The sequence below is a fragment of the Peromyscus californicus genome, unplaced genomic scaffold (genome assembly GCF_007827085.1).
Source record: "Peromyscus californicus insignis strain IS unplaced genomic scaffold, ASM782708v3 Scaffold_9__1_contigs__length_137607984, whole genome shotgun sequence".
Taxonomy (NCBI): Eukaryota; Metazoa; Chordata; class Mammalia; order Rodentia; family Cricetidae; genus Peromyscus; species Peromyscus californicus.
The window spans coordinates 69,827,790-69,850,291 of NW_026294617.1; the positions used below are offsets into that span (position 1 = coordinate 69,827,790).

General features: G+C 48.3%; 3 protein-coding genes across 6 annotated transcripts; 2 read left to right on the forward strand and 1 right to left on the reverse strand.

The window, feature by feature from the left end:
• Positions 1 to 303: 303 nt before the first annotated feature.
• On the forward strand, positions 304 to 5,848 carry Rab13 (RAB13, member RAS oncogene family). 2 transcript variants are annotated; one of them, XM_052731541.1, is made up of 8 exons: positions 570 to 812; positions 2,186 to 2,246; positions 3,672 to 3,732; positions 3,952 to 4,029; positions 4,496 to 4,585; positions 4,704 to 4,769; positions 4,851 to 4,904; positions 5,381 to 5,848. In XM_052731541.1, the coding sequence occupies exons 1-8, from the start codon at positions 689 to 691 to the stop codon at positions 5,456 to 5,458; spliced, it is 612 nt and encodes a 203-aa protein (XP_052587501.1). In that variant the 5' UTR covers positions 570 to 688; the 3' UTR covers positions 5,459 to 5,848. The 2 variants fall into 2 exon arrangements, with proteins under 2 accessions (XP_052587500.1, XP_052587501.1); XM_052731540.1 differs by lacking the exon at positions 2,186 to 2,246 and having other exon boundaries at positions 304 to 812.
• A 5,830-nt stretch (positions 5,849 to 11,678) lies between these two features.
• Jtb (jumping translocation breakpoint) lies at positions 11,679 to 15,659 on the forward strand. Its single transcript, XM_052731148.1, has 5 exons — positions 11,679 to 12,088; positions 12,247 to 12,284; positions 12,494 to 12,576; positions 13,590 to 13,669; positions 15,221 to 15,659. Exons 1-5 carry the CDS (start codon positions 12,006 to 12,008, stop codon positions 15,375 to 15,377), a joined length of 441 nt encoding a protein of 146 aa, XP_052587108.1. The 5' UTR covers positions 11,679 to 12,005; the 3' UTR covers positions 15,378 to 15,659.
• A 1,576-nt stretch (positions 15,660 to 17,235) lies between these two features.
• Creb3l4 (cAMP responsive element binding protein 3 like 4) lies at positions 17,236 to 22,452 on the reverse strand. 3 transcript variants are annotated; one of them, XM_052731147.1, is made up of 8 exons: positions 22,433 to 22,452; positions 21,794 to 21,893; positions 21,251 to 21,485; positions 20,976 to 21,097; positions 18,692 to 18,784; positions 18,094 to 18,561; positions 17,819 to 17,915; positions 17,236 to 17,688 (listed from the first exon to the last, which is right to left on the reverse strand). In XM_052731147.1, the coding sequence occupies exons 2-8, from the start codon at positions 21,887 to 21,889 to the stop codon at positions 17,498 to 17,500; spliced, it is 1,302 nt and encodes a 433-aa protein (XP_052587107.1). In that variant the 5' UTR covers positions 21,890 to 21,893; positions 22,433 to 22,452; the 3' UTR covers positions 17,236 to 17,497. The 3 variants fall into 3 exon arrangements, with proteins under 3 accessions (XP_052587107.1, XP_052587105.1, XP_052587106.1); XM_052731145.1 differs by having other exon boundaries at positions 17,236 to 17,915; positions 22,433 to 22,451; XM_052731146.1 differs by lacking the exon at positions 22,433 to 22,452 and adding an exon at positions 22,080 to 22,098 and having other exon boundaries at positions 17,236 to 17,915.
• Between the last annotated feature and the right edge of the window lie 50 nt (positions 22,453 to 22,502).

A 22,502-nucleotide genomic window follows, 5' to 3' on the forward strand; every position in this document is an offset into this window, starting at 1 on the left:
GGTTACCAGGAGTTGGAGTCCCAGCTGTGCTACTGAGTTCAAGGCTAGTCTCCAGAATGTGAATAGGGTGTGTGTGTGTTGAGTGTAGTTGGTGGGACTTATTTTTATCATTTCAGTTTTTCACTGTGCTCCACCAGGGGGCAGGTGGACCCAGCATATTGACCTCCCAACCCGCTTCTTTTCAAAGGGAATTTGGGATAGGTAGACTTAGGGCGCACCACGCTGACACTAATGTTCTGGGACCTTTATCGCAAACTCAAAAAAGCCTTTGAATTAGATCCTTCAGCTTTTTTTTTTTTTTAATCAATTTCCAGTGCCACCCCCATGTCTACCCTTATTGGCAAATTCTTTCCCGCTTCCTCTAATCTCTTTAAAAATCTCTCTTTCTACGTCGGTCGAAAGGGAGGAAAGGCAGCTAGCCGAAGACCGTGGGAAGGTCTAGGGAGACTGGCCGGCCGAGGCTGGCGAGGAGGCAGCGCCAGGACCGCAGAAGCTGGACAGGCCTCTCCACTGGCGAAGAGGGGTGGAGCCACGAGCGGGGCCGCCTCTCTTCTCTCCCCGGGCCTGGGCGGAGAGGGAGGAAAACTTCCTGGCTGGGACTCTGGCGGTTTCTGCCTGCCAGCCCTCCGATCCCGCCTACCAGTGTTGGCTCTTCCCGACCCCTCCCCCGGCGCCCCCAGTGTCCGCCATGGCCAAAGCCTACGACCACCTCTTCAAGTTGCTGCTGATCGGGGACTCGGGGGTGGGCAAGACCTGTCTGATCATTCGCTTTGCAGAGGACAACTTCAACAGCACTTACATCTCCACCATCGGTGAGCCCGCTGACTGTATCCCAGACCCCGGACCCACCCCCTGCCCCCGCCCACCCTCATAACTCCAGCTCCTGAAGGACTTAGGGACCCTACTTTTTGATCCCTTTAGAGTAAGACACTAACTTTCAATCTCTCGACCCCTGTCCCAGACCCATCCCCCATAATGTCCCTGAATAGCACTCAAAACTTCAAACCTTTCTGAGGCCTCCAGGTAACCCCAGTGCTGCCACCCCTCCCTTTCTTGGTACTAGCTCCCTGGTCTCCCGAAATCCACATAGGCTCTTGTCATTTTGCCGGCTTCCTTCCTCACCGCATCCACCTAACATCTCTGGATTCATTCTTCACAATTTCTCCTTTCCCCTGCTTCCCAGTTCTGTCGGCCTCTTTCTGATCCACTGGGCTTCAGACTTCCCCTGCATCCACCTCCACCTTCAAATCATCTTCCTAGTCCTCTGCCCTCAACAGGGTACTGCACAGAGTGGCTGAGTGTACTGGGAGAGGACGGTGGAAAGGACGGGACTTTGGGGTCTCTGAGTAAGCTTCCTGACTCATCCTTCTCTCTGGAGCCCCTAAGAGGCCTGGGAGATGTGCCCAGATTTCCAGGAAAAGAGTGTCCTTGCCGGGTAGTGGTGGCGCACGCCTTTAATCCCAGCACTGGGAAGGCAGAGGCAAGTGGACCTCTGTGATTTCGAGGCCAGCCTGGTCTACAGAGCAAGTTCCAGGACAGCTGAGGCTACACAGAGATATCCTGTCTCTCGAAAACAAACAAACAAACAAACAAAAAATACCAAAAAAAAAAAAAAAAAGAGCGTCCTTTCTCCTCCCTCTCATCTTTCTTCATCTCGTCTTGACTGAGACTCTCAAGTCTGCAGATAAAGGGGAAAGAAAGCGTTCCTGCCAATGAACTGATTCCCTAGAGGAATCTTATGGAGCCCCAGTCCATCAGTTCCACGCCTGACCCACCAGTTAGTTCACATAGACGTGAATCAGCTGCCTTTCCATTTCCTCTTTACCCTGAAGGGCTAGCTAGCTAGCGGGGTGGTTGGAGGACCAGTAGTACGCCGTGTGTTGGGGGAGGGGGAGAGAAGAATGGGAAAGTGAGATAGAGATGGAAGTGAAAGTTGTCAGCTGGCATGCTTTTAAGGCCCCTAATGAGTTTCACCACCTCCCTCCAAACGTCATAAATTCTAAGGAAAAACAGCGTGCTTACGATAGGAATAAAGCTTTGGAAAAGTCCTCTCCATTTACACATCCAGCAAGGTCACGACCCCAAGCGCCTGCCCAGCAGAGATACTGGCAGAGCCTCTGCTCTCTCCCACCATACTTTTCGAATAAATACACACACCCACCTGGCTTCACACCTTTCACCCCAGGAATTGATTTCAAGATCCGAACTGTGGAAATAGAGGGGAAGAGGATCAAACTGCAAGTCTGGTAAGTAAGGTACCCAGCTCGCCAGTCCAGGCTGCCATGTGAACCTACCCTGCACCCCACCCCTGCCCTTCATGTCTCCTCCCTTCCTTTTTCTCTTTCCAGTTCTTCTTCTTCTTCTTCTTTGTTTGTTTGTTTATTTTGAGACAGGGTTTCTCTGTGTAGCTTTGGAGCCTGTCCTGGAACTCACTCTGTAGACCAGGCTGGCCTCAAACTCACAGAGATCCGCCTGGCTCTGCCTCCTGAGTGCTGCGATTAAAGTGTGCCACCACCACCTGGCTTCTCTTTTCAGTTTTATTTTACTTTATTTTATGTTTTTGAAACAAAATCTCATGTAGCCCAGGCTGGCCGGGAACTCACCATGTAGCGGAGAATGAGTGACCGTTAGCTCCTGCTCCTGCTGCTTCTATCTCCCATGTCCTGGGATTCCAGGCGTGTGCAGGCATGTTGGTCTTTCTGTTTTGCTTTCTTTCTTTCCCTTTTTCTTCTGTTCGGTTTGTACGTCTCCTAACTGAGCTATCTTGCTTACTCAGCTGTCCTTCGGCTCCTCTGCTGGTGGCCCACTTTCAGTTTGTGTCTTTTCCTCACCCAGAGCCTTCTCCGGACTTGAAAACAAATGTCTTTTGAGCGATGATGTAGAAACAGGTTCTAAGTGCTTAAAAGACAAGTTGCAGAATTACGAATTTGACTCCCAGTCTATTGCTCTCTCTAAATTTTAGAGAGAGCAACCTTTATCCCAGCACTTGGGAAGCAGAGGCAGGTGGATCTTTGCGAGTCTGAGGCCAGCCTGATCTACAGAGTGAGTCCCAGAATAGTCAGGGCTATGTAGAGAGACCCTGTCTCAAATAATAATAATAATAATAATAATAATAATAATAATAATAATAACTTAAAACCTTTTAGAGAGTGCAGGAGGTCCCATACAGAGGTGTGACCTGACTGTCTCAAGGAAGTGGAGACACTCACTACAGGTGTGGAGGCTCTGTGAGGCTTCCGCTGAAACATTGAGCTATGGCAGATAAACAGCAGCAGATGGGGTCTGAACCCTGGTCCTGCTGCTCAAGTTCTGCTTGGCCTTCATTAGTTCCCCAGCCTCCCTACATTCATTTCATTTGTAAAATGGGACAGTGAGACATGCCTCACAATGACACAGTGAGGGTTAGATAGGATGACACACACACACACACATAAAGTGATACTCAGGACAGTGCTTGGCATCTATGAGTAAACAAGAGACATCCTGTTTCCTGGCCCTGCGGCCGCTGAACAGCAGCAGCCCAACTGTCCTTGGTCCCTTTCCCCTTTACTGTTTCCTGGCTCCTTTCCTTTCAGCCCCCCACCCCCAGTGTTACAAAAGCTAAGTTCTTAGGAAAGGGCTTTTTCCCTCTTGGAGACTTCTGTTTCACTCTATAAAAACTTCTGCTTCAGGGACACAGCTGGCCAGGAACGATTCAAGACAATAACTACTGCCTATTACCGTGGAGCCATGGTATGAAATGTGGGTCTGGACATGGACTGATGTCATAGTTTCATGAGTACAGCAGGTTATGAGCATGGGGTAGGGGATAAAGAAGGAGGGTAAGGTGTGTGTCGCAGCCAGCCCCATGTGGCCTGTGCTTAGACCCATGGGTGGGACTTGGAGGATCACTTAGAGGACAATAGAAACTTAATGGAAATATGGTCCAAAGTGAAATTCGCCATTCCTTAGGGCATCATCCTCGTATATGACATCACCGATGAGAAATCCTTCGAGAATATTCAAAACTGGATGAAAAGCATCAAAGAGGTGAGACATCTCCAAAAGAGATGAGGGGATGGGGTGCTCCTGGAGGGTGGGGTGTGAGAATGGGCAGGAGTCAACCTTAATTAATTTATTTATTTAAATCTATGTGTATGGGTGTTTTGCCCGCATATGTATATCTGTGAACCAGGTGCCCTCAGAAGTCAGAAGAGTTTGCTGGACCCCCTGGGACTTTAGTGACAGATGGTCATGAGCCACCGAGCAGGTGCTGGGAATTGAACTCAGGTCCTTCGGAAGAACAATCAATGCTCTTAATTGCTGAGCCTTCCCTCCAGCCCCGACCCCTTCTTCTTTTTCCTTCTTCTGGAGACAAGGTCTCACTCTGTAGCCCCAGATGTTGTGGAACTCACTGTGTATCCCAAACGCCCTGTGGTCCTTCCTTTCAAGGGCAGAAATCACAGGTGTGAGCCCCGTGAAAGACCCAACCTTGACTTGTTTCCCTTGTCTTCAGAATGCCTCTGCCGGAGTGGAGCGCCTCCTGCTGGGGAACAAGTGTGACATGGAGGTTAAGCGGAAGGTGCAGAAAGAGCAGGCCAATAAGGTGAGGGGCGGCGGGACCCTTTGCCTCAGGGCCGGGAGAACCAGGGTGAGGAGGGATTGCCCACTGCTTTGCTTCTGCTCTTTATCCAGCTCTCTCCTTCCCTCCTCGCCCCCTACAGTTGGCTCGAGAGCACGGAATCCGATTCTTTGAGACGAGTGCCAAATCCAGTATGAATGTGGATGAGGTGAGATCCACCCTCCAAGAGATAAAAATACGAATAGATTTATCCTCTCCTCCAATCTGTCCTAACCAGTTTCCTCTGTAGGCTTTCAATTCCCTGGCCCGTGACATCTTGCTCAAGTCAGGAGGTCGGAGACCGGTGAGTTGGTTCTACTTGGCTAGGTACCACTGTGTGTGTCTGCAAGAACTGGAGTGGTGTGCCCAGAACCCGGCAATGGGAGGTGGTAGCAGGAGGATCAGGAGTTCAAGATCATCCTCAGCTACTCTATCTAAACGAAAAAACACTGTGTGTGTGTGTGTGTGTGTGTAGGGGGCGGTTGACACAGGACAACCACCTTTAATCCAATCGCTCAGGATGAAAAAGCAGGTGAATCTCTGAGTTCAAGAAAGTCAGTCTTTTCTACAGGACAGCGAGAGTTACACAATACAGTGGCAGGTGGATCTCTGTGAGATCGAGGACAGCCAGGGCTACACAGAGAAACCCTGTCTCAAAAAAAAAAAAATGCCATTTGAGGAGGAACAAAGCCAAGATTTCTCATGTAGAGGGGTTGTCTGGATGGGCTCATACTCCAGCCAGCCCTTCACACACCGATCCTTCTGCCTTCCCGGCTCTAGGGGAACAACAGCAAGCCCTCAAGCACTGACCTGAAATCATCTGACAAGAAGAACACCAACAAGTGCTCCCTGGGCTGAGGGACGGACGCTGCCTCCTCCTCACCCTGAACCTGGAGGCTAGACCTGAGGGAGGTGGGCTGAGGGGCTGCACAGGAGAGAAACTGGTGGGACCTAGAGGGGTAGATGAGCTGGTGATAAGGAGGATGAGGAGGAAGGACAGAAAGAAAGGGGCAGGGAAAGGAGAGGAAGGAATCGAGGATGTGAAAGGTGAAAGGTTTGAGAAGAGGAAAGGAAGAATAATGGTCTCAGGTCTTGGACTGTCCTTGGGTTTAAGGTCAGACATTGATGTAAATATGTTGAGTTCTCTGTTACTGGTTCAGGTTTAGGGTCCTGAGAGGCCGGCTCAGCACTACTCTGGAGGTTGCTCACTACATGGTCTTTGTTAGTATTAAAGGCCACTGTTTTGCATGACTGTTCCATTGGCATTACTTTTATTACTGTCAGACTGTTCTCCACTCAAATCCAGTTTTTGTCATCCCAAGATGCTGGTTCATCTGCATCTGGCTGGGTTCCCCTTCTTTGCCCACCCCACCCCCTTAACTGGCGATAAAAACAGCAAGGAGAAGCTTGGCAGTGGTAGCCCAGCTTTAATCCCAGCATTTAGGAGGCAGAGGTAGATGGATCTCTGTGAGTTCAAGGCCAGCCTGGTCTAGAGAGAGAGAGAGTTCCAGGACAGCCAGGGCTACACAGAAAAACACTCTCTTGAAAACAAAACAAAAAACGTAATCTGGCAAGCCAATTTCTTTTTGTAAAAACAATGTGCCACACCTAAACTGGACGTTCACATAGTTTTTGTTCTACTGCAAGTGGTGACCTACTCGGCCTCACCCCACTGGTGGGTACTCCGTTTCATGCTCTTGAGATTGGATAGTTTTTTGGTTTTTTTGTTTTTTTTCCCGGAGCTGAAGACCAAACCCAGAGCCTTGTGCTTGCTAGGCAAGCGCTCTACCACTGAGCTAAATCCCCAACCCTGAGATTAGATAGTTTTAAAAGATTCCTCAAAAAGGAAATGAGAGAAGAGGGAGGGGGTCAGCTGCAGCTGCAGGCCATCAAGTACCGGGAATGCAGTGTCGAGCGAGACCTTTTCCCCCCTTGGTTTTTAGAGACAGAGTTTCTCTGTATAACAGCTCTGGCTGTCCTGGAACTTGATTTGTAGACCAGACTGGCCTCAAACTTACAGAGATCCTCCTGCCTCTGCCTCCCTAGTGCTGGGATTAAAGGTGTGAGCCACCACTGCCTGGCCACAGACAGCAAGGCTTTTTGTAAACAAAGCTTTACCAGGTGAGTAAAGAGATTTGGATTCCTTTGCTATAGTAGTTTTAAAAGATGAGGGAGATTTATGAAATATTGGCCATTCATGGACTAGCCATCTTTTGATAGAAAGACAAAAAACACCTTTTCTCACAATTTGAAGGGAGGCAGAGACTCAGGGGAGATTCACTTGTTTATAAGGGTTTACTGAGCTTCTGCTCTGTGACAGACAATAGTTACTAACCAGCTTTATGGTGGCATGTGTAAGCAGTGGAATAGACAAACTCTTAAAAGAAAAATACTTTTCTTAGGTTTTGTTTTTTAAGTTTTGTTTTTTTTTGCCTGGCATGGTGGTTCACGCCTTTAATCCCAGCACTCAGCAGGCTGGTGGATCTCTGTGAGTTCCAGGCCAGCCAGGACTACAAGAGTGAGACCTGTCTAAAAATAAATAAAGTTTTATTTTTATTATAGTGTTATGTGTGTGGCTGTATGCATAAATGGTAAATGTGGAGGACAACTCTCACCAGCGGTCCCAAGACCTGGACTCAGGTCATCCCTCTTGCATGGCCAGGACTTCCCTGATGAGCAGTCTTACCTGTCACCTTTTTGATTTCCTGTAACTTGGTGACTTTGCTACTTTCCCATTGCTGTGAAGGGGCACTATTGTAGGTAGAGTTTTCCTGCCTGGCCCAGAGTCAGGACAAATCTCTCTCACCTGCCAGTCCCACGGCCGCTCAGACCCAACCAAGTAAACACAGAGACTTATATTGGTTACAAACTGTATGGCCGTGGCAGGCTTCTTGCTAACTGTTCTTACAGCTTAAATTAATCCATTTCTATTAATCTATACCTTGCCACATGGCTCGAGGCTTACCGGCATCTTCACATGCTGTTTCTCATCATGGCGGCTGGCAGTGTCTCTCTGACTCAGCCTTCCACTTCCCAGCTTTATTCTCCTCCTTGTCCCACCTATACTTCCTGCCTAGCCACTGGCCAATCAGTGATTTATTTATTGACCAATCAGCAACACATTTGACATACAAAACACACTATGGCCAAAGCAATGTAAAGAGGGGTTTATTGGGGGCTTGCTTATTGTTCCAGAGGGTCAGAGCCCATGACTGTCATGATTGGGCGCATGGCAGCAGGCAGGCAGGGCTCTGGAGGAGTAGCTCAGAGCTTATGTGATGACAGGCAAGCACAAGGCAGAGAGAGAGTTAACTGGAAATAGTATGGGCCTTTGAAACATCAAAGTCAACCCCAGTGACACACCTCCTCCAACAAGGCCACACCGCCTAATCCTTATCAAACAGCTAGGGACCAAGCATCCAAATATATAAGCCTAAGGGGGCCATTCTCGTTCAGACCACCACACTGGGTCTCACCATGTAGACCAGGCAGACTGGCCTTGAACTTGCAGTGGTCCTCGTACCTCCTAATACTATGACATAAACAACATTTAACTCCTGAAAAATAAAGGTGCTACTAACTATTGTTAGTACAACCAAGAAATTCAGGCTACATACACTGTCCCTATCTATATCCATATTTTACCCTCTTTCACATACATATACATCCCCTGTGCCCCCTCGAGACAAAGTTTCTCTATATGGCCTAGCCTGCCTCACATTCATGGAAATACTCTACCTCAGCTATGTATCTTAACTTGGACTACACAGTGAGACGAAGTGAGATGCAATCTTTTTTTTTTTTTTTAAGGCAGAGTGTTAGCTAAGAAGCCTGACAACATAAATTCAATCTCCAGAAGTTCTAAAATGCCAGATGTGGTATTACATCTGTCATCACAGCACTCCTAAATGAGATGAGAGGTGGAGACAGGAGAACTGCCAGGAAGCCCATAGGCCAGCTAGCAGGGGTGGGGTGGGGTGGGGGTACAGAGCACAGCAGCAGCAAAATATCTTCCTTAAAAAGGTGAAAAGAAGCCAGGCAGTGGTGGCAAAGAGCTGTTAATCCCAGCATTAGGAAGGCAGAGGCAGGCAGATCTCTGTATTTCAGGCCATCCTGGTCTACAGAGCAAGTTCCAGGACAGCCAAGGCTATACCTGTGTCAAAAGCAAAGCAAAAAAAGTGAAAAGAACCTTCTAGAAAATTGTCCTTGGACCTCCACAAGCACACCATGGCACAAAAGCACTCACACACTTTCATGAATGCACACAACATAAAAATATATGTATATTTTAAAAACAAGGGTCTCATTATATATATCTGCCTACTTCTGCCTCCTGAATGCTGGGGATAAAGGTATGCACCACCTCACCCAGCTCTAAAAATACGTTTAGAATTACACAAATTCTTAGGGAAAAAAAAAAAGCCTTTCTCAAAAACTCACAAATTTCCCCTTGAGGCTGGGGATCAACAATAGGGCACTGTAATGTGATAGCCAAATGCTCTACAGTTCCCTGCAGCGGGGTGGAGTGGGGGACGAAAAGGACAGCACACTCTAGCTTGCCTGCTTTCCCTTTAAGTCTCAAGGGCAATTTTATTAGAGTTAAAAAAGAAAAAAAATATATTTCCTGGGGCAAGCATGCCATAAGTCTCAGCAGCTTCCTGGAAGAGAAAAAAAAAAAAAAAAAAAAACTCTATTTAAGCCTGAATAGACAAGCTTTCACATTGAGGAGAGGAGCTTTAGAGAGAGTAAGAAACCCAAAGTGTTAGGGAAATCCTGCTTAGAAAGAACAGACAAGGGTTGGGGATTTAGCTCAGTGGTAGAGCGCTTGCCTAGCAAGTGCAAGGCCCTGGGTTCAGTCCTCAGCTCTGAAAAAAAAAAGAAAGAAAGAAAGAAAGAAAGAAAGAAAGAACAGACATAGAAGACAAGGATTGTTACACTTTTCTGAGTAATATAGAAAATCAGGTTGGATTCCAAAGCACTGTAAGCTATTGCCTGGATAGTTTCTTCTTTCTTTCTTTCTTTCTTTCTTTCTTTCTTTCTTTCTTTCTTTCTTTCTTTCTTTCTTTCTTTCTTTCTTTCCTTCCTTCCTTCCTTCCTTCCTTCCTTCCTTCCTTCCTTTCTTTCTTTCTTTCTGAGACAGGATTTTTTTTTTTTTTTTTTTTTTTGTGTAACAGCCCTGGTTGTCTTGGAACTTGCTCTGTAGACCAGGCTGGTCTTGAACTCAGAAATCCATCTGCCTCTGCCTCCCAAGGGCTGAAACTAAAGCAAGCTCACAACTACTTGTAAGTCCAGTTGCAGAAGCTCTCACACTCTCCAGAATAACAAAATGAGAGACTCTGTCTCAAAAGAAGAAGAAGAAGAGGAGGAGGAGGAGGAGGAGGAGGAGGAGGAGGAGGAGGAGGAGGAGGAGGAGAAGAGAAGAAGAAGAAGAAGAAGAAGAAGAAGAAGAAGAAGAAGAAGAAGAAGAAGAAGAAGAAGAAGAAGAAGAAGAAGAAAAGAAAGGAAGCGAGCTCACAACTACTGCCTGGCTCTAAATATCCTTTTTAGTGATTTTATATATATATATTTTTTCCGAGACAGGGTTTCTCTGTGTAGTTTTGGTGCCTGTCCTGGATCTCGCTCTGTAGACCAGGCTGGCCTGGAACTCACAAAGATCCGCCTGTCTCTGCTTCCCGAGTGCTGGGATTAAAGGCATGCGCCGCCGCCGCCGCCGCCGCCGTCGCCGCCGCCACCCGGCTTAATGGCACATTTTGATCTACACCGAATCTGGGATTATTTATTTATTTTTTATTTTATTTATTTACTAGTTTTTGAGATAGGGTCTCATGTACTCTGGAAATGGCAATCTGGAGGCAGAGGCAAGACTGGTACAAGTTGAAGTGAAGCCAGAGCTTCATATCAAGACCCTGTCTTAAAATCGAACAACAAAAAGACAAGGACTTCCCAAGAGGACTAACATCTTAATCGCGTTTCACGGAAGAATTTATTTAAAAAAAATTATTGTATGTGTATATGTGTGTTGCTGTGCATCCTTTGCATGCCTGGTGCCTGTGATGTCCAAAAGAGGGTGTGAGAGCTTCTGCAACTGGACTTACAAGTAGTTGTGAGCTTTCTCTCTCTCTCTCTCCCCCTTTCTTTTTCTTTTCTTTCTTTCTTTTTTTTTTTTTTGTTTGAGACAGTCACCGTGTTATTCTGGCTGGCCTGGAACTCGCTATGTAGAGGCTGGTCTCAAGCTCACAGAGATCCATCTGCCTCTGCTGGGACTAAAGGCTTGAGCCACCATGCCAGAACAGATGTTGTTCTAAAGTCGTGTAGCTGAAAACCACATGAATCTAGTTCCAACACTGCTTTCACTTTAAAAATCTCCATCCTCTTCACGGAGATTTTAAATTCCAGCTCTTGGGAAGCCGAAGCAAGCGGATCTCTGAGTGCGAGACCGGCCTGTTCTATAAAATGAGTTCCAGGACGGCCAAGGGGTACACAGAAAAACCTGTCTCAAAAACCAACCAAACAAAAAAATTTCCGTGCTCTTGGTCTTGAGATCATTTTCTTATTTGTAGGAGCAGGGAAGAGACGAGAACATTTGAATGTTGTTCAAAGGAACAGCTCTGTCCAGCAGTTTCACACTAACATGAGGGGAAACGAAAAGGGATTCATCTGTGTAGAGTGGGGTGCGAGTCCAGCGACAAGGGCAAGTTCCAACTTCCCTCCATCAGTCGATTCCCTGGACCCAGCTTCTCAAGGCCGTCCAGGATGGTGAACAAGGGATGCGGAGGGTTTCAAAGAGCCTAATGGTGAGCCCACAGTTTTGAGGAATACCCAAAGTCCAGACAGAGCGGCGTATTGCCCCTTTTTATGTCTCCCTGCTCACCTAGTTCTCAATGAACAAACAGGCGACACCAGGGAGAAGCGAACCCAGAACAAACAGAATCTCCCGTACCGCCATTCCAGCCGGCTCCGCCAACACTACAAGGACCACAGTGCCGCGCGGCGCCCAGCGAATGAGGCGCGTGTTGCTGCGCAGACGCAGTGAGAGGCAGTTGCCAGAGTCCGGAACGACTACAAGCCCCAGCAGGAGACCGACGAGAGCACCCCGGACGGGTCGGCGTCGCTAGTGCCGGGACCAGGAGCCTCCGCGAGCAAGATGGCCGCTCCCGAGACCGAGGCCGACGGGCGCGGGCACTAAGTCCGGACCCGCGCGCCCTTCCTCCCGCCGCTGGCGCCCCCCCAAAGACCTCGCGCTTCTAGCCAGCAAGTCCACATGGGTTATTCTCGCTGTGGTCGCGAGGCCGTGCCAATAGAGCCTTAGTGGGCCCCAGGGGGAGAACTCTGGCGTTTCGCTGCTCTGAGCTGGAACCTCAGGGAGGTCTGCTGCAACAAGTGCGACACTCACACTGACTGCTCCATGCTAGCGGGCGCGGGGAGGCTTGGCCTCCCCCGGGGCGGCCACCTCTGCTGGTTGCTGTGTGCTTTCACCTTAAAGCTCTGGTAAGTGGGTACTGAGGGAGGAAAAAGGGGCGCGCAGGCGGACCCCATAGTCCTCGCCCCCAGGAACCCGGGCATCTCACCCACTGACGTCCGAAGTGGGTGTGCCCTGGTTTCCTGCGTTCTCACCGTTGTTCCTACCCCCCTTTCCCTGTCTGCAGCGAAGCAGAGGCTCCGGTGCGCGAGGAGAAGCTGTCAGGTGTGTGCTTGCCCGGGAACCCCGTGCCTCTGTAGTTCGTTTTTGTGTTTGTCTTTTTTAGTATACCAAGAGCACAGATAGAAAAAGGAGGTGCCCCAAAGGAACGAGGGCAAGCGTTGTGCTGGGAAGCTGGATGGGTAGAGAGCCTTTGAGAGAAATGTTTTTTGAATAGTCTTCGGCTGGCCATTTTTCTCTCTCTCTCCTTTTAGTGAGCACCTCAACTTCGCCATGTTGGCTGGTGGAAGAGTTCGTGGTGACCGAAGAGTGTACTCCGTGTTCCAACTTCCAGATTGTGAGTTTTTGTTGTTTGTTCTGTTTTATGTGCATGGGTGTTTTGCCTGCATGTATGTCTGGGTGAAGGTGTCGGATCTCCTGGAACTGGAGTTACAGACAGTTGTGAGCTGCTGTGTGGGTGCTGGGAATTGAACCCAGGTCCTCTGGAAGAGCGCCCAGTGCTCTTAGCCACTGGGCCATCTCTTCAGTCCCTAAGTATTTGGTTGTTTTTTTGTTCTTTTTTTTTTTTTTTAAACATATCATTGCTTCTTTCTTCTCAGTGTTAGGATAAGTTCAAATCTGAACTTAATTACATTATATTTTACTTTTGTTTTGTTTTATGTATATATGGGTGTTTTGCCTGCGTGTATGTGTACCATGTGTGTGTAGTGCCCTAAGAATCCAGAAGAGGTCATCAGATCTAGATATGAGCCACCATGTGGGTGCTGGGACTGGAACCCTGTCCTCTGCAAGAGCAACCAGTGCTCGTAACCAGTGAGCCATATCTCCAGCCCCTTTTTTTGTTTGTTTGTTTGTTTTGGGGACAGTGTCTCACTATGTAGCTGTCTGTCTGTCCTGGAACTCACCATGTAACCAGGCCGGTCTTAAACACTAATATTTATTTTGTCTGGATCATGTGCCAAAGAAGTCAGAGGACAACTTGGGGGAAATTGTTTCTCTCTTTCCACCACATAGATGCAATGTGTTAAGCTTGGCTACAAACGTCTTTCCCCACAGAGGCATTTTGCCAGCCCTCACATTTGAACTTAAATTCTCTCTGAAAATATGGCCTTCCCACATTAATGACAGTATCCAGAGGATGATCGTGCCCTGTTCATATTTTACTACAGGAGACTGTGGAATTTTTCCTTATCTCCGTTACTGTAGCCTTCCTGATCACACCACCGCCGTCCACACCGGGGCTCTCCATTAGTTGTCTGCTGCCCACCAGCTCCGGCCCCTTCTGAACAGCAGGGCTTCTGTTGCTTCTCCTCCCCCCTAACATACGTTTTTGGTCCTTTATTTTGGTAGAAAACCACACCTGAGTGTGGTTCTACAGGGTATGTGGAGAAAATCACATGCAGCTCATCTAAAAGGAATGACTTCAGAAGGTAAGGACTGCTTCTCTCCTTTCAAATGCCCTCCTCTGACCCTGTTTCTGGAGGTAGCTATCTCCTAGTCTTGGTGTAGTTTGGCATACTGGAAAGAGGAAGAGATTTGAGCCAAATTACCCTTAATCCCTAACCCTAGTCTTCAGCACTATATTATTAGCCATGTTTTCTGATCAAATAATTTGGTCAGGGGTGTGAATGTAACTCATTGGTAGAGTACTCACCTAGCATGTAAGAGGCCATGAGTCTAATCCCCAGCATTGCTTAGGAAGAAAATAAAGTTGCTGGGAAATGGAGCATATCAAACCTTGAATCTCAGAGGCAGAGGCAGGCTTAGCTCTGTGAGTTCAAGACCAGCTTGGCCTACATAAGGAGTTCAGGTCAGCCAAGGCTACACAGTAATAGTTAAATAAATATAGTTAAGCCAGGTGTAACGACACACACCATTGATCCCAGCACTCAGAAGGCAGAGGCAAACAGATCTCTAAGAGGGGCTAATTAGATGTTGTGGTGGGTAAAGGAACTTCCTGCCAAATCTGACAGCGTGAGGGGCTGTAGAGACAGCTCAGTAGTTAAAAGCACTTGCTGCTTTTGCAGAAAACCCTGGCTCAGTTCCCTGCATCCACATAGTTGTTCTGTAACTCCAGTTCCAGGGTATCCAGCACCCTCCTCTGGCCTCCTCGGGCACCAGGTACACACATATGGTACATATATGTACATATAGGAGAACAATCATAGATATAAAATAAATAAATCTTTTAAAAACAACAACTTACCCAGCACTCCGAGGCAGAGCCAGGCGGATCTCTGTGAGTTAGGCCAGCCTGGTCTACAGAGTGAGTTCTAGGACAGGTTCCAAAGCTACACAGAGAAACTCTGTCTCGGAAAAACCAAAACCAAAACAAAACAAAAAAACCCAACAACTTGAATTTGATACCCAGAACCCAGATGATAGAGGTACAGAACTCATTCCAGCTAGTTGTCTTTGGACTGTGTGTGTGTGTGTGTGTGTGTGTGTGTGTGTGTGTGTGTGTATCTTATGGGATGGGGAGAGGTGGTCCACCTGTTCCTTGGCATGAGTGTGCACACATACAACAAAAAAGTGTTGGCTTTTGGGTCGGGGGTTCAAGACAGGGTTTCTCTGTGTAGCCCTGGCTGTCCTGGAAGTCACTCTATAGACCAGGTTGGCCTTGAACTCACAGAGATTTGCCTGCCTCTGCCTCCTGAGTACTGGGATTAAAGGGGTGCTCCACCACACCCCGCTTTTTATTTATTTTTTTTTAAAGAAAAAAAGTCAGGCATGGTGGTACATACTTGTAACCCCAGCACTTACGAAGGAGAGTCAGGAGAGTCAGGAGTTCAAGGCCAACCCAAACTACTTGAGACTTGGGGTGGGGGGAATCAAATTGGTTAATACTACTCTGTTTATCTCCCCGGAGACTAAAGACATGACTTACTCCAGTTTCTCTTATTTTGGGTAGGCTGAGATAGAGAACAGTAGTTAGGAGAGACTGACTTCTCCCGTGAATGACTCTCCTTTTCTGCCCTCAGCTGCCGTTCAGCTCTGATGGAACAACACCTGTTCTGGAAGTTTGAAGGCACCATGGTGGGTGTGGCTTTAGTCTTCGCTTGCCTTGTCATCGTTCGTCAGCGACAACTGGATAGAAAGGCCCTTGAGAAAGTCCGGAAGCAAATTGAGTCCATATAGCTGAGTTCCACTGTCTTATGCTCGGTCTTGCAGACTCTGTCTCAGATGGAGAAGCTTCAGTGGCTAATTTGCACTCTTACGCCTGTGGTAGTAGCACCTTTCCCTGAGTTCCTCTTCCAGACCATTAATGAGCACAATAAAAAGTAAAACAGCTGGGTATGGTGGCACACACTTGTAATCCCAGCACTTGAGAGAGGGGGCAGGAGGATCTGTAGGCAGGCTAAACTACAGAGTAAGGCTGTCTTTAAAAAAAAAAAAGTAATAAAGGAGTCAAACAATGTCCTTCCCTGTAATAATTTGGCTTGGGGAGGACTGGGTGTGGTGGCACGTGCCTTAAATCCCAAATGTGGACTGCAGAGAGGGGCAGACCTCTGAGTTCAAGGCCAGCTTTTCTACATACCGAGCTCCAAGCTGGCCAGGGATACATAGTGAGACTCTGTCTCAAAAAAACTAATTAAAATAAAAGAGGCTGGTGAGTTGGCTTAGTACTTCAGGGTACTTGCTGCTCTTCTAGAGGATCTGGGTTTGGTACCCCAACAAGTGGTTTACATTCACATGTAATTCTACTATCAGGAGGTCTGAAGCCCTCTGGCCTCTGGGCACCTGCAGGCAGGTGGTGCACATAAACTCATGCATAAACAGATGTACAGAAAAATGAATAAATCTTTTAAGTGTATGTAGTAAGTCTGCACATATGTCTGTGCACCATGTGCGTGTCTGGTGCCCCTGAAAGCCAAAAGAGGGTGCCAGGTCCTGGGCTGCCACATGGTTCAGGGAATTGAATACTGGTCCAACAAATGCTCTTAACCACTGAAACACTTCTTCAGCCTCAAAATGAATAAGTCTTTCAAAAAAAAAAAATGGGGGGGTTGGGGATTTAGCTCAGTGGTAGAGTGCTTACCTAGCAAGCACAAGGCACAAGGCCCTGGGTTCGGTCCTTAGCTCCAGGAAAAAAAAAATTGATATGGGGGGAGAAGTCACGGGGGCAATGAGAGGAAGGGGTGACAATTTAGCAAGTGACAATAATTTCTCTCCCTTCTTTTACTCTTAATTTTTTTTAGATTTATTTATCTTTTATTTTATGTGTGAGTGGTTTATCTGCCCTCAGGTCAGAAGAGGATGTTGGATCCCCTAGAACTGGAGTTATAGATGGCTGTGAGTCGCCTTTCAAGTACTACGAATTGAACGCAGGTCTTCTGCATGAGCAACAAATGTTCTTAACCACTGAGCCATCTCTCCAGCCCCCTGTCTTTTATTTTAAATTTCCGGGCTGGTAAAGTGGCTCACAGAGCTTGCTGCTTTTGAGGATTTGTGTTCAGTTCTAGACCTGTGTCTGGCAGAGCTCACAACTGCCAGCTCCAGGGATCCATTGCCCTTTATGGGCACCCATACGCACATGGTATGCACTCTCATAGACACATACATAAACGTTTGGATGGTGGTGGCTCACGCCTTTAGTCCCAGCACTCAGGAGACAGGCAGATGGATTTCTTGAGTTTGAGGCCAGCCTGGTCTACAGAGTGAATTCCAGGACAGTCAGAGCTGCACAGAGAAACCCTGTCTCAAAACAACTATAACAAATTTAAGAAGTGTTTGCTTCATAGGATTTATGACCTGAGTTTGATCCCTAGAATGAGTACTAAGAGGAAAGAAGCTAAAAGTTGCCCTTGACCTCCACATGTGTATTGTACACAATAATACACTCATACATCATGCTTATATACAATAATAATAAAAGTTTCGAAGCTGAATGTGGTACAACATGCCTGAGGTCCCAGCACTTCATAGAGGAGTCAGGAGTCAGACCAGCTTAGACTCTATCGTAAGAACTTGTCTGAAGCAACAGCATTTTCTGGGGTAGAATTTTAGCTAGAAAGTTTATTTCTGAGTCAAAACTTGCTTCCCCTTGACCCCATCCTCAAAGAAGTAAAATCACAAATAGAGGGCAGAAATATATGAGGTGCCCTGCCATAAAAGCAAACGTGGCCTTGGTGGACAGAAAGCTCCTAGGGTATCCTGAGTGAGTTAGAACTCCAGGGGTATGGACACCTAAATGGGAATTCCAGATGAAACAGTGAGGAAGCCTGTGTGGGTTCTTGTGTGATTGGGAAGTGTTCAGCTTACATCTCATCTGCGTGCAGCATTCCCCTGATGTGCCCAGTGGGTCTAGCCTTCATCCCCAGCTTTAACTTCGTCTTTGCTGAGCCGTTTGCAGTTGGGACTTCACGTAGCTCCTCCAGTTTGGCCTTTACCACTGGAATCTCTGGGCTTTCTGTCATGTCCTTGTGAGTCAAGATATTTCTGGAAATCACTGAGGAGAGAGTGTAGTGGGACAGCATTTGCTTGGGTCCGAGAATGACCAAGACCATCCCTAGTGTTGATTGTTTTAGAGAATAGAGTTTTCCGGCTCATCAGGGAGCTTCTGTGCCCTTGTCTCTTACCTCCATGAGGCTGATAACCCTTAGGCCTAGCTTCTGGTTGACCCTGAAAGGGGCTGAAGCTGGGCAGGATGATGAGAGCCAGCGAAAAGAGAAGAATCTGAAAGGAAAAGAGGCCATTTGGGCTTTGGGGACAACAGAGAAGGAAGGCAGCATCAACAGAGGCTGGTTACGGTTACCGGGGTTCGGGAAACGGGGCTGGGTAGTTGGGGTATTGGGTGGATGCGGAGGATGGCAGAGGTGGGGGAGAGGGGAAGTACAGAACATCCTGATGGTACCAGAACACAGGTACTGGTCTGGGCAGCTCTGCTGGAGGTCTGAGCAGTGAGCATCTGTAACTGGTGGACCTGCGCCACCAAGGAGCTAGGAGAAGAACAAAGAGTTAGCCTAAGATCAGCTTGCCTGTGGCTGCATCCTCCCTCTCCTCCGTCCGGACACTGCTTCCACTCACGTGTTCTGCCTCTCCAGCTCCTGGACTTTTCTCTGTAGTTCCTGATTCTGTGCAGAACAGGCTGCCACTCTAGGGAGTGGAGAAGCAGAGCAGGCTTGGCAGGTGGTCCCTTAACATGCTTGTCTAGGTGAGGAACGAACGGGCCCAGACACCACCCACGGGATGCAGAAAGGTGAGCCCAAACATGCCTGCTCTCCAGTCCATCTATGTACTCTTTCTTCCGCCGCCGGCTGTCCTGAGCTGACTGCTTGTTGCGGATTTTCCTCCTGATCTTCTTTAGTACTCGCTCCTCTGCCTGGAGGCCCAGGGTGTGCAGTGCTGGGCCCTTAGCCTCCCATAACTCCCCAACTGTCCCTTGCAATCCAGGCTCTTTAGAGGTTGAATGGAGCTCCTGGGATGGGACACCCTTTGGGGATAGTTGTTACCTTAGTGAGGGGCAGGTGAGAGGGCAGAGAAACCCCTTCTTGCCCCAGCAAATGCTTCTCTTCATCTGTCAGGAACAGACGTGGGCAGGACCGCTGGGAGGAGTGGCAGAAGATGAGCAGGATCAAGGTCACCTGCTTCCAGCACCCAAGCTGCCCCTCCACCCTCAGCACGCTCTCAGGACAGGGCTTCCTATTTGCACTGAGTGGTGAGGTGAGGTCAGGGGCAGAAAGTTCTTTCAGACAGGCTCTGTGGCAAGCCAAAGGGCCTTCCTGAAGCTCAGGAAGGAGAGTGAAGTTTTTGTCTACACATAGAACCTTCTTATGACCAAGTTAGAGAGGGCCTGCTCTGGTCTGTCTCCCTGGATCTCAGGGTGCTCAGAAGGGAACTTAACTTGTATGTTCATTATGATGGGCTTTGTTGAATTTCCTTGTCAGGCAAACATTTGGCCATTAACTTGCATTTGGTAAAGTATTTGGTTGCCTGTCAAGCACAGGACATATGTCTCATAATCCCCAGGTTCTAAGCTCCACCTGTCAGGTCAAGCTGTCTGCTCACAGACAAGGAGTTTCTAAGGACACTCAGGCTGACTTCTCAAGTGAGGTGTGTGAGAAGGGGTAGATGCTGTCTGGTTAAGCTGAGCCCATCTGCTAAGGACCCTTCCTTCTCACTGGCATTCTGTTTATTTGTTGTGTACGTGTGTCTTTGTGTCAGACTCGAACTTGGGTCCCCTGGCAAAGCAGCTAGTGCTCTTAGCCACTGAGCCATGTCTCCAGCCCCTGGGTTGAAGTTTTGAGACAGGATGCCACTACGTAGACGAGGCTGGCCTTGAGTTTGTGTTCTCTTCCTGCCTCTGCCTCCCATGTGCAGAGATTTCAAGTGTGTGCCACCACACCCAGCGTAGGCTTCACTTTGTAATGTAAGAGTAACTTAGTTTGTAGCTGGTAAGATGGCTCAGCAGATAAAGCACTTGCCACACAAGACTGACAGTCTGAGTTTACTCTGTGGACCCCACGTCAGGGTAGAAGGAGAGAACCAATGCCACAAGTCCTCAGACCTCCACATAAGCCAGGGCATGCATGCACTGTCCTTCTCCCTCACGTATATACACAATAATAAATAACTTTTAAGAGGATAATTTAGTCTGGCTTTTTACTTTGCGCGCGTGTGTGTGTGTGTGTGTGTGTGTGTGTAAGAGAGCTATGTAGTTGCAGATGTGTGGGTATGGTGCATGTGACTGGAGGCCAAAGGGGTAATACAGGAGTTCTGTTCTATCACTCTACCTTATTCCCTTTAGACTGAGCTTCTCACTAACCCTGGAAACTAGTCTGGTGATCAGCAAGCCCCAGTGATCCTCTTGTTCCAACCCCTCAGAGCGAGGGGGTAAGGGAATATGTAGCTGTGTATGTGGGTGCTGGGGATCTGAACTCCCAGCTCAGGTATTCTTGCTCCCAGAGCAAGAGCTTTTTCTCACGGACACATCTCTCAGCCTCTGGCTTTTGCTTTTTGATGGCCTTTGGCTCTTGGCTAAACCATTTCCTATTTCCTTTCCTAATGTCTTTTTCCTCCAAGTGTTCAGTGGGGTATTTCTTCCAATCTCTCTAACCAAAATCTCTGAGAATGGAGCACAGAGGGCTTTATCTAAAAATAAAACAAGCACAAATCCTGTGCTGATATGCAAACCCCTAGCATGGCTTCTGGTCCCAGCTTCAAGCACAGTTTTAGAGGATGGCTAGGACCTGTTTTCTGCCTTTGAACACAAGGTGTATGCCCCAGGATAGAGAGAGGAACACGGCCTAAGCTTGGCCTCTATTGGTCTGCACAGCAGGAGCATCTAGCCCACCTCGGGAAGGTACATGATAGGGTAACTCTACACATCACTGGGCATTGGCCACAGGGTAATTGTTCTCGTGCAAACGCTTGCTACTGTTTCTCTATCGCCCTGTTCTCATTAGCCAAGTGCATTCCCGGGAGGCCTGTCCCAATTCCCTTGCCTGACCCAAGGCTGAGAGAGTAGCTTTGACTAAATGTAAATGCACACTAGGTCTGGGTTTCTCTAGAGCTCTGACTGCAGGGTCCCTCATCCCACCTGGTGCCACCCTGGTCCCCAGTAGCTGTCCTCCCCCATGCTTTCCTGCTCTTAGAATTGCTTGTTTCTCCCTGGCCTTCACCAAAAGTGGGGCAAACCAGTTCCTCGTTAGCTTCCCCTCCCTTTCCCCCTGCACCCCCATTTATGTGAGGACATGTACTGGGGGAACACCAGTTCTAGCTGGTCGCAAGACTTACCAGGGCAGCAGGAGGTGATGGAGCTATGGTGCTGGCTCTAGGCAGGATATGTCTGTGCCCATCTGAGGGCAGCCCACTGACTGTGCAGGCATCAGGCACCATAAATGCAGGGCTCCACTGATCTGAAGGAAACAGAGAGACTGGGACAAAGGAATTGAAGACTGATGGCAGCAGGAACTGGGCAGTGGCATCATTTGGGAACCTTCTCCCCTAAACCTCATGGCCAGGGCTGGGCCTGACAGGGCCATTGCCTTCTTTCCAAAAAGTACACTGACCTATCTGGATGGAGATGAGTCCGAAGGTTGGCCCTGCTTCCCGTTGAGTGCTCTGCAAGGCCCCTGCCTCATAGACAACCTCATAGAGGGCAGGGGAACCAGGAGCCTGTGGGACAGGGGAGCTAGGCTCTTCAGAGACACAACTGTCACTACCAGGAGATGTTTCTGAGCAGTATACCATATTGGGATCAATGAGGAGGTTCAGGAAATCGTCAGGTTCGCTCTTCTGAAGGCCCTATAGAAGGAGAAGGTATGAGTGTCTGTGAAGGAGAATTTTGAAAGTCCTACCTGACATTAGTCTTACATCCATTATGCTTCAATGTTGGTGCTTTTCCTTCTCGGACATAGAAATAGTTTCAATTCATGTCTGTTTTGTGGGCTATTATCAGACCTCTTTCCTTGTGGGAACTGAAGTCTCTTAAGACTTCTAGTCAGAGTTGTCTGAAGCTCATTCCCACTTCGATTCAACAAGCTCACTCAGCCACAGTCCCTACTTATCTCCCAGTCTGGCAGCCCCTGTTCCTGAAGCCTAGCCATCAGAACCTTTGACGGAGGACAGTTGAGTCCCAGCTCCAGGAAGGATCCTGTTGAGAAGATATCTTCAGGGGGCTCCAGCAGCTCAGGGCACCCGGGCTCCATGCTTCTGCAGGAAGGTAGTGGGTAGTTACAGAAAGTAGGAGGCGGCTGGCTGCCCCAATCCTCAGAGTTTCTGGCTCCTCTGCATTCTCCGTTACTCATTTCCTCTGCTCACATGCAGCAGCCCCTTGCAAGAGAGTTCACTTCAGGCCTTATCTTTTGGGTTCATACAAATAAGGCCCCTGGGTATTACCTGGTTTTTGTTCGGAGAGCTTCGCCCCGCCAAAGCAACCTAGCCCGCTGAAGCCCCAAACACTACACCTTTTCTTCCCTCCAGGATCTTGTATCCTGGTCCTGCCCAGCCAAGCCCCGCCTATGCCATCTATGGAGTTTGCGGGGGATGGGGCTGGGTTGCATCTGGCCAGGAGCCACTGTCGGGGCCTGCTTCTGGAAGTAGGATTAAGGCGCTGCCCATATGCAAACTGAAATAAAACTATAGGTACCCACGCCCCTTCTGTCAGTTTCCTCAGTGCTAGTATATTTTGCTGAGGGCTTGATGTCGCCTCAGCAAAGAGCTGAGATGGCAGTGACTAGCACACAGGATACCTGAGCGTTCCATTTCGAAGCCACAATCTTTACAAGAGGGAAACTATCTCAGAGTAGAGAACCAAGTCAA